Source organism: Pristiophorus japonicus, chromosome 12 (genome assembly GCF_044704955.1).
Source record: "Pristiophorus japonicus isolate sPriJap1 chromosome 12, sPriJap1.hap1, whole genome shotgun sequence".
NCBI classification, from domain to species: domain Eukaryota; kingdom Metazoa; phylum Chordata; class Chondrichthyes; family Pristiophoridae; genus Pristiophorus; species Pristiophorus japonicus.
In genome coordinates, this window is record NC_091988.1 from 139,676,705 (window position 1) to 139,689,503 (window position 12,799).

Sequence of the window (12,799 nt, forward strand, 5' to 3'; positions counted from 1 at the left end):
ACCAACCTCCTCCCTCGACGAATGTCAGTCCCACCTGGAACAGGGTCTGTGGCTCTCATATCGGACTGTTTAGCCATCAAAGAACTCACTTTAGGAGTAGAAGCAAGTCTTCCTCGATTCCGAGGGACTGCCTATGATGACTGACTATGACAGGAAGCATGTGCGTGGGCACACTGTAACGTCATGTTACACCCACACAGTGCAAACGTCACAATATGAATCTGAAAATGGCGGCAGGTTCGTTCTGCGCATGTGCACATTCCCCTCCGAGTGCTGGCGCGAAGGAGCGTGGGTATTATAGTTTCAACGCGGAGCCTCTGTGCGGAAGGACGCGGCATGGAAACTACACTTCCCAAGAGACACTGGGGCGGCTGCACATCCGGTATAATCACTGGATTGACTGTAACTCGGGAGTCGCTTTCATAATTTGGCGTCTGACGCAGATTCCAAGGACTTTAAATGGATAGAAAGGTGTAAAGGTAGGAGCTGCTCTTCGCAAGTGTTACTGTCAGTGAGACGGTGACTCTTCAATGGAAAGTAATCACTTTGGAGTGCAGAATGGGCAGCGAGACTGTTTATTAACCCCACTGCTGCCAGTAAACTGCCGGCACCAGAGGGGGCTGACAGCTGGGCAAGTTTTATAGGTTTGGTGCTTTTTTTCTATTTCTAAGTACCAAGAATTAAACCTTTACAAACCGTGTCCTATTTATGTGCTTGTAAACTCATACTTGTGTACAGATGCTACATTATTTAGAGCTGTGCATCATCGGTCAAGACTAAAGGGAGGCCTTTGCTCAAGTGGGGATAAAATCTGGGGAATAATTGATGTTGGTCAGAAAATGCATCATATCTTTAAATATAATTTGTGTTACGGTATGTCGAATCAGGCGTGAATACATCACTTTGCTACATTCTGCCTTGAGTCAACCTTACCTTAAAAAAAACAGGACACAACAATCAACAATGATATAGGAACATAGAAAATAAGTGCAGAAGTTGGCCATTCAGCCCTTCGAGCCTGCACCACCATTCAATATGATCATGGCTGATAATGCAACTTCAGTATCCCATTCCTGTTTTCTCTCCATACCCCTTGATCCCTTTAGCTGTGAGGGCCACATCTAACTCTCTTTTCAATATATCGAACGAACTGGCCCCAACAACTTTCTGCGGTAGAGAATTTCACATGCCCACAATTCTCTGAGTGAAGAAGTTTCTCCTCATCTCGGTCTTAAATGGCTTACCCCTTATCCTTAGACTGTGACCCCTGGTTCTGGACTTCCCCAACATCGGGAACATTCTTCCTGCATCTAACCTGTCCAACCCTGTCAGAATTTTATATGTTTCTATGCGATCCACTCTCCTTCTAAATTCCAGTGCATATAAGCCTATTCGATCCAGTCTTTTTTCATATGTCAGTCCTGCCATCCCAGGAATCAGTCTGGTGAACCTTCGCTGCACTCCCTCAATAGCAAGAATATCCTTCCTCAGATTAGGAGACCAAAACTGTACACAATATTCAAGGTGTGGCCTCACCAAGGCCCTGTACAACTGCAGTAAGACCTCCCTGCTCCTATATTCAAATCCTTTCGCTATGAAGGCCAACTTGCCTTTGCCGCCTTCACCGCCTGCTGTACCTGCATGCCAACTTTCAGTGACTGATGTACCATGACACCCAGGTCTCGTTGCACCTCCCTTTTCCTAATCTGTCACCATTCAGATAATATTCTGCCTTCCTGTTTTTGCCACCAAACTGGATAACCTCACATTTATCTACATTAAACTGCATCTGCCATGTATTTGCCCACTCACCTAACCTGTCCAAATCACCCTGCAGCCTCTTAGCCTCCTCCTCACAGCTCACACTGCCACCCAGCTTAGTGTCAGCTGCAAACTTGGAGATATTACATTCAATTCCTTCATCTAAATCATTAATGTATATTGTAAATAGCTGGGGTCATAACACTGAACCTTGCGGTACACCACTAGTCACTGCCTGCCATTCTGAAAAGGATCTTTTTATTCCTACTCTTTGCTTCCTGTCTGCCAACCAGTTCTCTATCCACGTCAATACATTGCCCCCAATACCATGTGCTTTAATTTTGCACACTAATCTCTTGTGTGTGACCTTGTCAAAAGTGTTTTGAAAGTCCAAATAAACCACATTCACTGGTTCTCCCTTGTCCACTCTACTAGTTACATCCTCAAAAAATTCTAGAAGATTTGTCAAGCATAGATTTCCCTTTCATAAATCCATGCTTTCCAAATGCACTGCCATCTTTAATAATTGATTCCAACATTTTCCCCACTACCGATGTCAGGCTAGCTGGTCTATTCCCTGTTTTCTCTCCCTCCTTATTAAGAAAAGTGGGGTTACATTAGCTACCCTCCAATCCATAGGAACTGATCCAGAGTCTATAGAATGTTGGAAAATGTCTACCAATGCATCCACTATTTCTCGGGCCACTTCCTTAAGTACTCTGGGATGCAGCCTATCAGGGGATTTATCGGCCTTCGATCCCTTCAATTTCCCTGACACAATTTCCTGACGAATAAGGATTTCCTTCAGTTCCTCCTTCTCGCTAGACCCTCGGTCCTCTAGTATTTCCGGAAGGTTATTTGTGTCTTCCTTTGTGAAGACAACCAAAGTATTTGTTCAATTGGTCTGCCATTTATTTGTTCCTCATTATAAATTCACCTAATTCTGACTGAAGTGACCCACATTTGTCTTCACTAAACTTTTTCTATTCACATATCTATCAAAGCTTTTGCAGTCAGTTTTTATGTTCCCTGCAAGCTTACTCTCATACTCTATTTTCCCCCTCCTAATTAAACCCTTTGTCCCCCTCTGCTAAATTCTAAATTTCTCCCAATCCTTGGGTTTGCTGCTTTTTCTAGCCAATTTATATGCCTCTTCCTTGGATTTAACACTATCCCTAATTTCCCTTGTTATCCATGGTTGAGCCACCTTACCCGTTTTATTTTTATGCCAGACAAGGATGTACAATTGTTGAAGTTCATCCATGTGATCTTTAAATGTTTGCCATTGCCTATCCACCATCAACCCTTTAAGTATCGTTCGTCAGTCTATCGTAGCCAATTCACGTCTCATACCTTCGAAGTTACCTTTCTTTAAGTTCAGGACTCTAGTCTCTGAATGAACTGTATCACTCTCCATCTTAATAAAGAATTCTACCATATTATGGTCACTTTTCCCCAAGGGGCCTCGCACAACAAGATTTCGAATTAATCCTCTCTCATTACACAACACCCAGTCTAGGATGGCCAGCTCTCTAGTTGGTTCCTCGACATATTGGTCTAGAAAACCATCCCTTATACACTCCAGGAAATCCTCCTCCACTGTATTGCTACCAGTTTAGTTAGCCTAATCTATATGCAGATTAAAGTCACCCATGATAACTGCTGTACCTCTTTTGCACGCATCCCTAATTTCCTGTTTGATGCCATCCCCAACCTCACTACTACTGTTTAGTGGTCTGTACACAACTCCCACTAGCGTTTTCTGCCCTTTGGTGTTCCACAGCTCTACCCATACAGATTCCACATCATCCAAGCTAATGTCCTTCTTTACTATTGCGTTAATCTCCTCTTGAACCAGCAACACTATCCCACCTCCTTTTCCTTTCTGTCTCTCCTTCCTAAATATTGAATACCCCTGGATGTTGAGTTCCCAGTCTTAGAAACATAGAAACATAGAAAATAGGTGCAGGAGCAGGCCATTCAGCCCTTCTCGGGATTGCTACCAGTGCCACGTGCTAGTCAGAGTAGGAATCGCAGGATAGCGCAGATGAATACGTGGCTTGAGCAGTGGTGCAGCAGGGAAGGATTCAAATTCCTGAGGCATTGGAACAGGTTCTGGGGGAGGTGGGACCAGTACAAACCAGACGGTCTGCACCTGGGCAGGACCGGAACCAATGTCCTAGGGGGAGTGTTTGCTAGTGCTGTTGGGGAGGAGTTAAACTAATATGGCAGGGGGATAGAAACATAGAAACATAGAAAATAGGTGCAGGAGTAGGCCATTCGGCCCTTCTAGCCTGCACCGCCATTCAATGAGTTCATGGCTGAACATGCAACTTCAGTACCCCATTCCTGCTTTCTCGCCATACCCCTTGATCCCCCAAGTAGTAAGGACTTCATCTAACTCCTTTTTGAATATATTTAGTGAATTGGCCTCAACAACTTTCTGTGGTAGAGAATTCCACAGGGTTACCACTCTCTGGGTGAAGAAGTTTCTCCTCATCTCGGTCCTAAATGGCTTACCCCTTATCCTCAGACTGTGACCCCTGGTTCTGGACTTCCCCAACATTGGGAACATTCTTTCTGCATCTAACCTGTCTAAACCCGTCAGAATTTTAAACGTTTCTATGAGGTCCCCTCTCATTCTTCTGAACTCCAGTGAATACAAGCCCAGTTGATCCAATCTTTCTTGATAGGTCAGTCCCGCCATCCCGGGAATCAGTCTGGTGAACCTTCGCTGCACTCCCTCAATAGCAAGAATGTCCTTCCTCAAGTTAGGAGACCAAAACTGTACACAATACTCCAGGTGTGGCCTCACCAAGGCCCTGTACAACTGTAGCAACACCTCCCTGCCCCTGTATTCAAATCCCCTCGCTATGAAGGCCAACATGCCATTTGCTTTCTTAACCGCCTGCTGTACCTGCATGCCAACCTTCAATGACTGATGTACCATGACACCCAGGTCTCGTTGCACCTTCCCTTTTCCTAATCTGTCACCATTGGTCACCCTGGAGCCATGTCTCCGTAATCCCAGTTACATCGTATCCATTGACAGCTATCTGTGCAGTTAATTCATCCACCTTATTACGAATGCTCCTCGCATTGAGACGCAGAGCCTTCAGGCTTGTTTTTATAACACTCCTTGTCCTTTGAGAATTATGTTGTAATGTTGTACCAACACGTCATCAACCAACACATTCTTATTTGTCCTTGGAGGCCTGTTCCCACAGCGACAATATGCTCAGTAAACAAATAATTGGCAGTACTACACTAGTATCCTGTGATTGCCCTGATTAGCATTTTTCATTCCATTTCAATCCAATGCATTCACCCAAACTTATCATAGTGAAAGAGGCTATGATACAGAAACCTATAAGTTATAGGGGAATCTAGAGCAGTATGGGTGGAGTGGGGTTAGAGGAGTGGTGGAGGCAGGTTGTGTGTTTGGGTTGTGGGGTGGGGGGGGGCGGGAGGGAGGGAAGGATTGATCCCTGATAGAAGTGACACCACAAATTTTTAAAAATCAGCTATACTTTTTACTTGTTTCAATTTTATTAATTTATATATTTCATATTTTTACACTTTTTTGTGTATACATAAGAATTAACAGATGGGAGGGGTTAGCGAGGCAGGAGAATAGCTGGTGGTATTGGTGATCATATTGGGAGCAGGCACCACTGTCATGTATTCAACCAGCATTGTAACCCATGTATAAACTGACCTAAGTTGTACACCGTGAGAACACTGACCACTAGGTGGGAGACACTCCTAACCTGGACCTTCAGGTATAAAAGGGGAAGCTCCACCCACCTTCATCACTTGAGTGCTAAGGACTGACCTCTCAAGCATGGGCCTCGTGTGCATTTATACTGTATAGTAAGGACGTATCAATGGTGACGAGAAACTGGGATTTAAACCACGCGAGCATGACCACTAGCAGAACAGACGAGAGGTACTGTGTTAAGGAATGGTTGGAACAGAGATTCAACATTGTTAAAGCAGCACACAGTTCTCCAGGCAGACAAGGGCAGTCGGGCATGCCCCAACATGTAGTCGAACCCAGAGGGGGAGTTCGACAAAGACAATGTCAAGTTGAACGGCGATTCACGCCATTGCAAGGGATAATGGGGCCATCAACACCTGGTAATGGCGCACTCAAGGACAGTCACAGGGGCAGTCAGGGACGATCGACTGGCAAGGGACCTTTTGTTTCCAACAGCAGCTCATGTTGGAGGCGTGGAGGCACACACTCAGCCGGAGTTTGCAGAGATGAGCAAAATACCTGCAGAAATTGCAGAAATGAACGCTGGGGGAAATCGCTGGAAGCTGAAGTTCAGCGAGTTCATGTGGAGCACATATACAGTTCATAGACCAGGACGCCACCGATAATGATGAAAGTGCTCCTCAATGGCATCCCAGTATCAATGGAGCTAGACACGGGGGCCAGCCAGTCCCTGATGGGTATCAAACAGTTTGAAAAGACGTCCAAGGCCAGGAGGCCAAAATTATCGCCGATTGACGCACAGCTATGGACTTACACAAAGCAGATCATTCCGGTGATGGGCAGCGCCACGGTAGTCGTGACCCACAAAGATTCGAAGAACAGGTTGCCACTCTGGATTGTCCCAGGAGACGGTCCCGCACTACTGGGGAGGAGTTGGCTTGCTGTCATGAACTAGAAATGGGGCGATATCGATGCAATTTCCTCTGTGGAGCGAGTATCATGCTCTCACAGATCCTGGACAAATTTGACTCATTATTTCAACCCGGCATCAGCACTTTCATGGGGGCCAAGATAGTGATTCACATAAACCCGGACGCCAGGCCAGTACACCACTAGGCCAGAGCGGTGCCGTACATGATGCGGGAAAAGATAGAAGGCGAATTGGACCGCCTGCTGAGGGAAGGCATCATCTCGCCAGTCGAATTCAGTGACTGGGCGAGCCCGATCGTGCCGGTGCTCAAGGCGGATGAGTCGGTCAGGATATGTGGTGGTTACAAGGCCACCATCAATCGGGTGTCACTCCAAGACCCGTACCTGCTACCGAGAGCGGAGGACCTCTTTGCGATGCGATCCGGTGGCAAACCTTTTTCAAAATTGGACATGACCTCAGCTTACATGACCCAGGAGCTGGCGAGTGAGTCGAAGAAGCTGACCACCATCACGACACAGAAGGGGTTGTTTGAGTACAACAGATGTCAGTTCGGGATTCGTTTGGCCGCCGCGATCTTCCAACGAAATATGGAAAGCCTCCTCAAGTCGATTCCAGGGACGGTAGTTTTTCAGGACGACATCCTCATCACGGGTTACGATACTGAAGAACACCTCCACAACCTGGAGGAGGTGCTACGCAGACTGGACCGGGTAGGGCTGCGACTGAAAAAGGCGAAGTGCGTCTTCCTAGCTCCAGAGGTAGAATTCCTGGGGATGAGGGTAGCAGCAGATGGGATCAGCCCTACTGCGTCCAAGATGGAAGCGATCCACGACGGAGCTGCGTTCGTTCCTGGGGCTCCTGAACTATTTTCGTAACTTTCTTCCCAAATTGAGCACGCTGCTAGAGCCGCTACACGTGCTCCTACGCAAAGGTCGCGAATGGGTCTGGGGGGACAGACAGGAAAGGGCTTTTAATAGAGCACGCAATGTGTTATGTTTCAATACTCTGTTAACACTATACGACCCATGTAAGAAACTTGTGTTAACGTGCGATGCGTCATCCTATGGTGTCGGTTGCGTGTTGCAGCATGTCAATGTCAAGGGTCAGTTACAGCCGGTAGCTTATGCCTCTAGGAGTCTGTCCCAGGCAGAAAGGGGTTACGGGATGGTAGAAAAGGAGGCGCTCGCATGTGTATATGCGGTAAAGAAAATGCACCAATACCTGTTTGGCAGGAAATTTGAGCTGGAGACAGATCACAAACCCCTAACGTCCCTTTTGGCCGACAACAAGGCCATAAATGCAAACGCATCGGCCCGCATACAGAGGTGGGCACTCACGTTAGCCGCCTATGACTATACAGACCGGGCATTGAAAACTGCGCCGATGCACTCAGCAGGCTCCCACTAGCCACCACTGAGGGGGCTACCGAGCATGCTGCTGAGATGGTCATGGCTATTGAAGCTTTCGGAAGCTCGTCAGATTAAAGTCTGGACAAATAGAGACCCGCTATTGTCTCTAGTCAAGAAATGTGTCCTGAATGGGGACTGGGCAGCCACGTACAGGGCATGCCCTGAGGAATTTAAACCATTTCACAGGCGCAGAGATGAACTCTCGATTCAGGCCGATTGCCTACTATGGGGAAACCGAGTAGTCATGCCCCAGATGGGCAGAGAGGTGTTCATCAGAGAACTCCATAATGAGCACCCGGGCATTGTCATGATGAAGGCAATTGCCAGGTCACACATTTGGTGGCCAGGGATAGACACCGATCTGGAACTTTGTGTTCGCAGGTGCAACATGTGTCCCCAGCTGGGCAATGCGCCCAGGGAAGCCCCCCTTAGCCCCTGGCCATGGCCCGCCAAGCCATGGTCACGCATCCATGTGGACTATGCAGGTCCTTTCATGGGAAAAATGTTTTTGGTTGTAGTAGATGCCTACTCCAAATGGATCGAGTGTGACATTTTAAATTCAAACACATTCTCTGCCATGGTAGAAAGTCTACGGGCAATGTTCGCCGCCCACGGTCTACCGGACGTCTTGGTCAGCGACAATGGCCCGTGCTTCACAAGCACTGAATTCCATGACTTCATGGCAGGCAATGGAATTAACCATGTTAGAACGGCACCGTTCAAGCCGGCCTCAAACGGCCAGGCAGAACGAGCAGTGCAGATAATCAAACGGGATGCTCAGAATCCAAGGGGGTTCCCTACAAAGGCGCTTATCACGCCTCCTGTTGGCCTATAGATCCCGACCACACTCGCTCGCAGGGGTTCCACCCGCAGGGAGCTGCTAATGAAAAGGACGCTTAAAACCCGGCTATCCCTTATACACCCCACCATGAAAGAAATTGTCGAGAGCAGGCGCCAGCCACAATATGACTACCATGACAGGAATGCGAGGGCGCGATGTATTGATGTAAATGATCCTGTTTTTGTCCTCAACTACGCTGCAGGGCCCAAATGGCTCGCAGGCACTGTGATTGCCAAAGAGGGAAATAGGATTCTGGTAGTTAAACTTACCAATGGACAAATCTGCCACAAACACATGGATCAAACAAAAAGGAGGTTCAGCAACCCCATAGAAGAAGCAGAGGAAGAACACGATGTAGAGTTCACTCCACCACAGGTGACTGCACACCGGAACCAAAGGGAGGAGAGCCCAATCACTGTGGGCAGTCTGGATAGGCCTGAGGCACCGCAAACAGCAGGCACTCAGGCCAGTGCCCAACAACCGGAGCCCCAACTCGTTCGCTCTACAAGAGAGCGTAAACCACCAGAGAGACTCAACCTGTAATCCCAATAAGACTTTGGGGGGAGGTGATGTCATGTATTCAACCAGCATTGTAACCCATGTATAATCTGACCTAAGTTGTACACTGTGAGAACAATGACCACTAGGTGGGAGACACTCCTAACCTGGACCTTCAGGTATAAAAGGGGAAGCTCCACCCACCTTCATCACTTGAGTGCTAAGGAATAAAGGACAAGTCACAGACTGACCTCGCAAGCATGGGCCTCGTGTGCATTTATACTGTATAGTAAGGACGTATCAACCACGATCATGGTTGAGGCGAGGAGCAGCTGTGGGGTGGGGTGGGTGGGTGGGTGGAGAGAGAAGATGACCCGGGCAATTGTGAGTCACGGTCTCAGCTGACTAGTGAGCGAGCAGCTACTGGAACGGGAGGCATGCATTGGTTAGTGGGGTGGGGATGAGAGTGAGTGGGGGAGGCAGCGGGGCTAGAACTAGACCAACAAAACCAGTGGTGGGAGGGGGCACAAACCTTTGAGCAAGGTTTGCTGCACGAGGTGCGGCATGAGTGAGCGGCACAGGTTGTTGCAGTGGAAGTTTTTTAAAAATATAGGATTGTGGGGTGTAAGAGTAGCGCTGTTAGAGTATTTCACACAAAATTACAAAAAAAACAAAATTTAGATTAGTCATCGGAAGTTTTGCTTAAATGGATTTACTGGCTGTGATTCTGATCTTCCAGGTAACGGAGTGCAACTAAAATTTCTTACATTTTCAGGCTCCACATTGACACAAGTGACAATATAATTAGGGTGTTCCATCCCAAACTGATTCCCAAGTACATTAAATCCAAGTTATGTGAAACCCCCACCAATGAGCTAGTTTTATGTTTGTATTGCTGCAGTCTGGTGGAAAGCGACCATGGGACTTCGTGTGAGCTTAATTCTTTTTTGTATAAAAGTCTCTTTAATGTTACAAATAAGCAGAGTCCACCCACTCTCCTAAAATAAAAATTAGCCAGCTGAGAAGTAGAGATTTGTACTTGTATCCAGGTATGTCTGGGCAGGGGTACTTTGCAGCTGACCTCTGTAGTGAACAATATGACTCTGGTCTGGCGAATATGCATTAGGGACAGCCTATGATGGTGATGTTCTCTACAGATAGCAGTCATAGCCTGGTATGCCTGACCTGCTGAGCATTTTCTGCCTTTATTTCAGATTCTAGCATCCACAGTATTTTCTTTTTGTAAAGTAATAACTTGCTGGCCAGCTGCAAATTTCCGTAAAGAAATAGAAAAAACAGTCTTTAATAATTATCAAGAAGATGAGCCATGAATGGGTGCAGTGTGCCGCAGGAGCAGGAGCGGCAAGCGACTGTGGAGGGATGTGATCGGGGCCCAGGGGCAGCACAGGTCAGCCCACACTGCGATATGTGTGCGCACTAGGTCCGTGCAGCAGAGCTGGTCTCCAGTCGTCTTGGGTAATCCTTGCCACTTGACCAAGACCTAGCTCTGTCAAGCTCGTGTGGTGGCTGGTGTGCAACGGCCACCACATGTTAAAAAATCCATGCACAGGCATCTTCCACCCTTGAGGATGTAGTTCGAGTCCTTCATTGAAACACTTGTGAACTCATCCTTTTTTGTCGAGGAAGCAAGCCATCCTCGTTTCGAGGGACTGCCTATGATTGAGCCGCAAGGTAAGTGCAGCCTTGGTTGCAGTAGGACCGCCTATGATGATGATTCTTGGATTTATCACAATTGCCTTATTCTTGTTAAAGCTTTTCAGCAGTATAAGCAATTCCAGTAGAGATGCTTTCCACAGAAAACCACCAGAGTCCGAGCTTGTCTGCAACATTGCTGTAATATTGGGGGTAAAACTTTAACATATTTATTTGTGATGGAAATATTTGAAAGACAGAGTTGTTTTATTTTGCAGGATGTATACATTACTATCCGGCCTGTGGAAGTACATGTTCCAGAAGGATGAATATTGCGTTCTGATCCTGGGATTGGACAATGCAGGCAAAACTGTAAGGTGATATTTATGGCAATTAGTTTGCCATCAGTATAATGAACTTTGTTACTAGTTAACACAGCTGTAATGGGTGTCTCACTTTTCTCTTTCTCTATCTCTCTCATGCATGCATGCGCACACACTTTCTCCCTTGCACGCTCTTCTGTACCCACTACTCCCTATCATAACACCTCCTCTGAAAATTGGTTAAAAATGGCACATTTTGTCTATGGTGGGATATGGTTTTCATCCTTTTTCTTTCCTTTCATAACACTGAGTTCTTGACTCCAAGTTATGTTTTCTTTGTAGAATGAAAAATTTAACTAGCATTTGCAAGCTGGTGAAAAGAGCTCCCAAGTCTGTGTATAACCATGTATACACAGAGCTCTAATGCAAAAGCAAAATACTGCGGATGCTGTAATCTGAAATAAAAACAGAAAGTGCTGGAAATACTCAGCAGGTCAGGCAGCATCTGTGGAGATAGAAACATAGAAATTTACAGCGCAGAAGGAGGTCATTTCGGCCCATCGTGTCCACATCGACCGACAGAGCCGCACCTCCCTTGGTCAGCAGCCCTAAAGGTTACATATAAACCTATGAGCAAAGACGGAAAGGCAAAAAGCACCCAGCCCAACCAGTCCGCCTCACACAACTGCGACACCCCTTATATTGAAACATTCTACACTCCACCCGAACTGGAGCCATGTGATCTCCTTGGAGAGGCAAAAACCAGATAAAAACCCAGGCCAATTTAGGGAGAAAAAATCTGGGAAAATTCCTCTCCGACCCATCCAGGCGATTGAAACTAGTCCAGGAGATCACCCTGGCCATATTCTATTCCCTGCAGCACTTACCATTATATCTGCGTCGTCCAACAAAAGGTCATCCAGTCTAATCCCAATTACCAGCTCTAGGTCCGTAACCCTGCAGGTTACTGCACTTTAAGTGCCCATCCAACCATCTCTTAAAAGTGGTGAGGGTTTCTGCCAGGCAGTGAGTTCCAGATCCCCAGAATCCTCTGCGTAAAGAAGCACACCCCCACCTCAAATCCCCTCTAAACCTTCCACCAACCACCTTAAAACTATGCCCCCTCGTAATAGATCCCTCCACCAATGGAAATAGACTCTTACTATCCACTATTTCCAGGCCCCTCAATATTTTGTACACCTCAATGAGGTCTCCTCTCAACCTCCTCTGTTCCAATGAGAACAAACCCAGTCTATCCAATCTGTCCTCCCAACTAAGATTCTCCATTCCAGGCAGCATCCTAGTAAATTTCCTCTGCACCCTCTCTAGTGAAATCACGTTCTTCCTATAATACGGCGACCAGAACTGCATGCAGTACTCCAGCTGTGACCTAACCAAAGTATTATATAATTTAAGCATAACCTCCCTGCTCTTATATTCAATGCCTCGCCAATAAAGGCAAGCACTCCGTATGCCGCCTTAACCACCTTATCCACCTGGCCTACTTTCAGGGATCTGTGGACAAGCACTCCAAGGTCCCTTTGTTCATCTACACTATTAAGTGGCCTACCGCTTAATGTGTATACGTTTTCCTTATTAGCCCTCCCAAAGTGCATCACCTCACACTTCTCTGAATTAAATTCCAATTGCCACTTCTCTGCC

General features: G+C 46.8%; 1 protein-coding gene across 4 annotated transcripts in view; it reads left to right on the plus strand.

Annotated features, from left to right (window-relative positions):
* The first annotated feature begins 380 nt into the window (after nt 1-380).
* arfrp1 (ADP-ribosylation factor related protein 1) overlaps nt 381-12,799 on the plus strand; it is a 36,497-nt gene continuing 24,078 nt past the window's right edge. For 2 of the 4 annotated variants that reach the window (XM_070894999.1, XM_070894996.1), the window contains exons 1-2: nt 381-479; nt 11,093-11,186. In XM_070894999.1, the coding sequence (XP_070751100.1) occupies nt 11,094-11,186 (93 nt within the window). In that variant the 5' untranslated portion in view covers nt 381-479; nt 11,093. Of the gene's footprint in view, nt 480-511; nt 645-11,092; nt 11,192-12,799 lie in introns of those variants that run through there. The other 2 variants (XM_070894997.1, XM_070895000.1) reach the window with 2 other exon arrangements.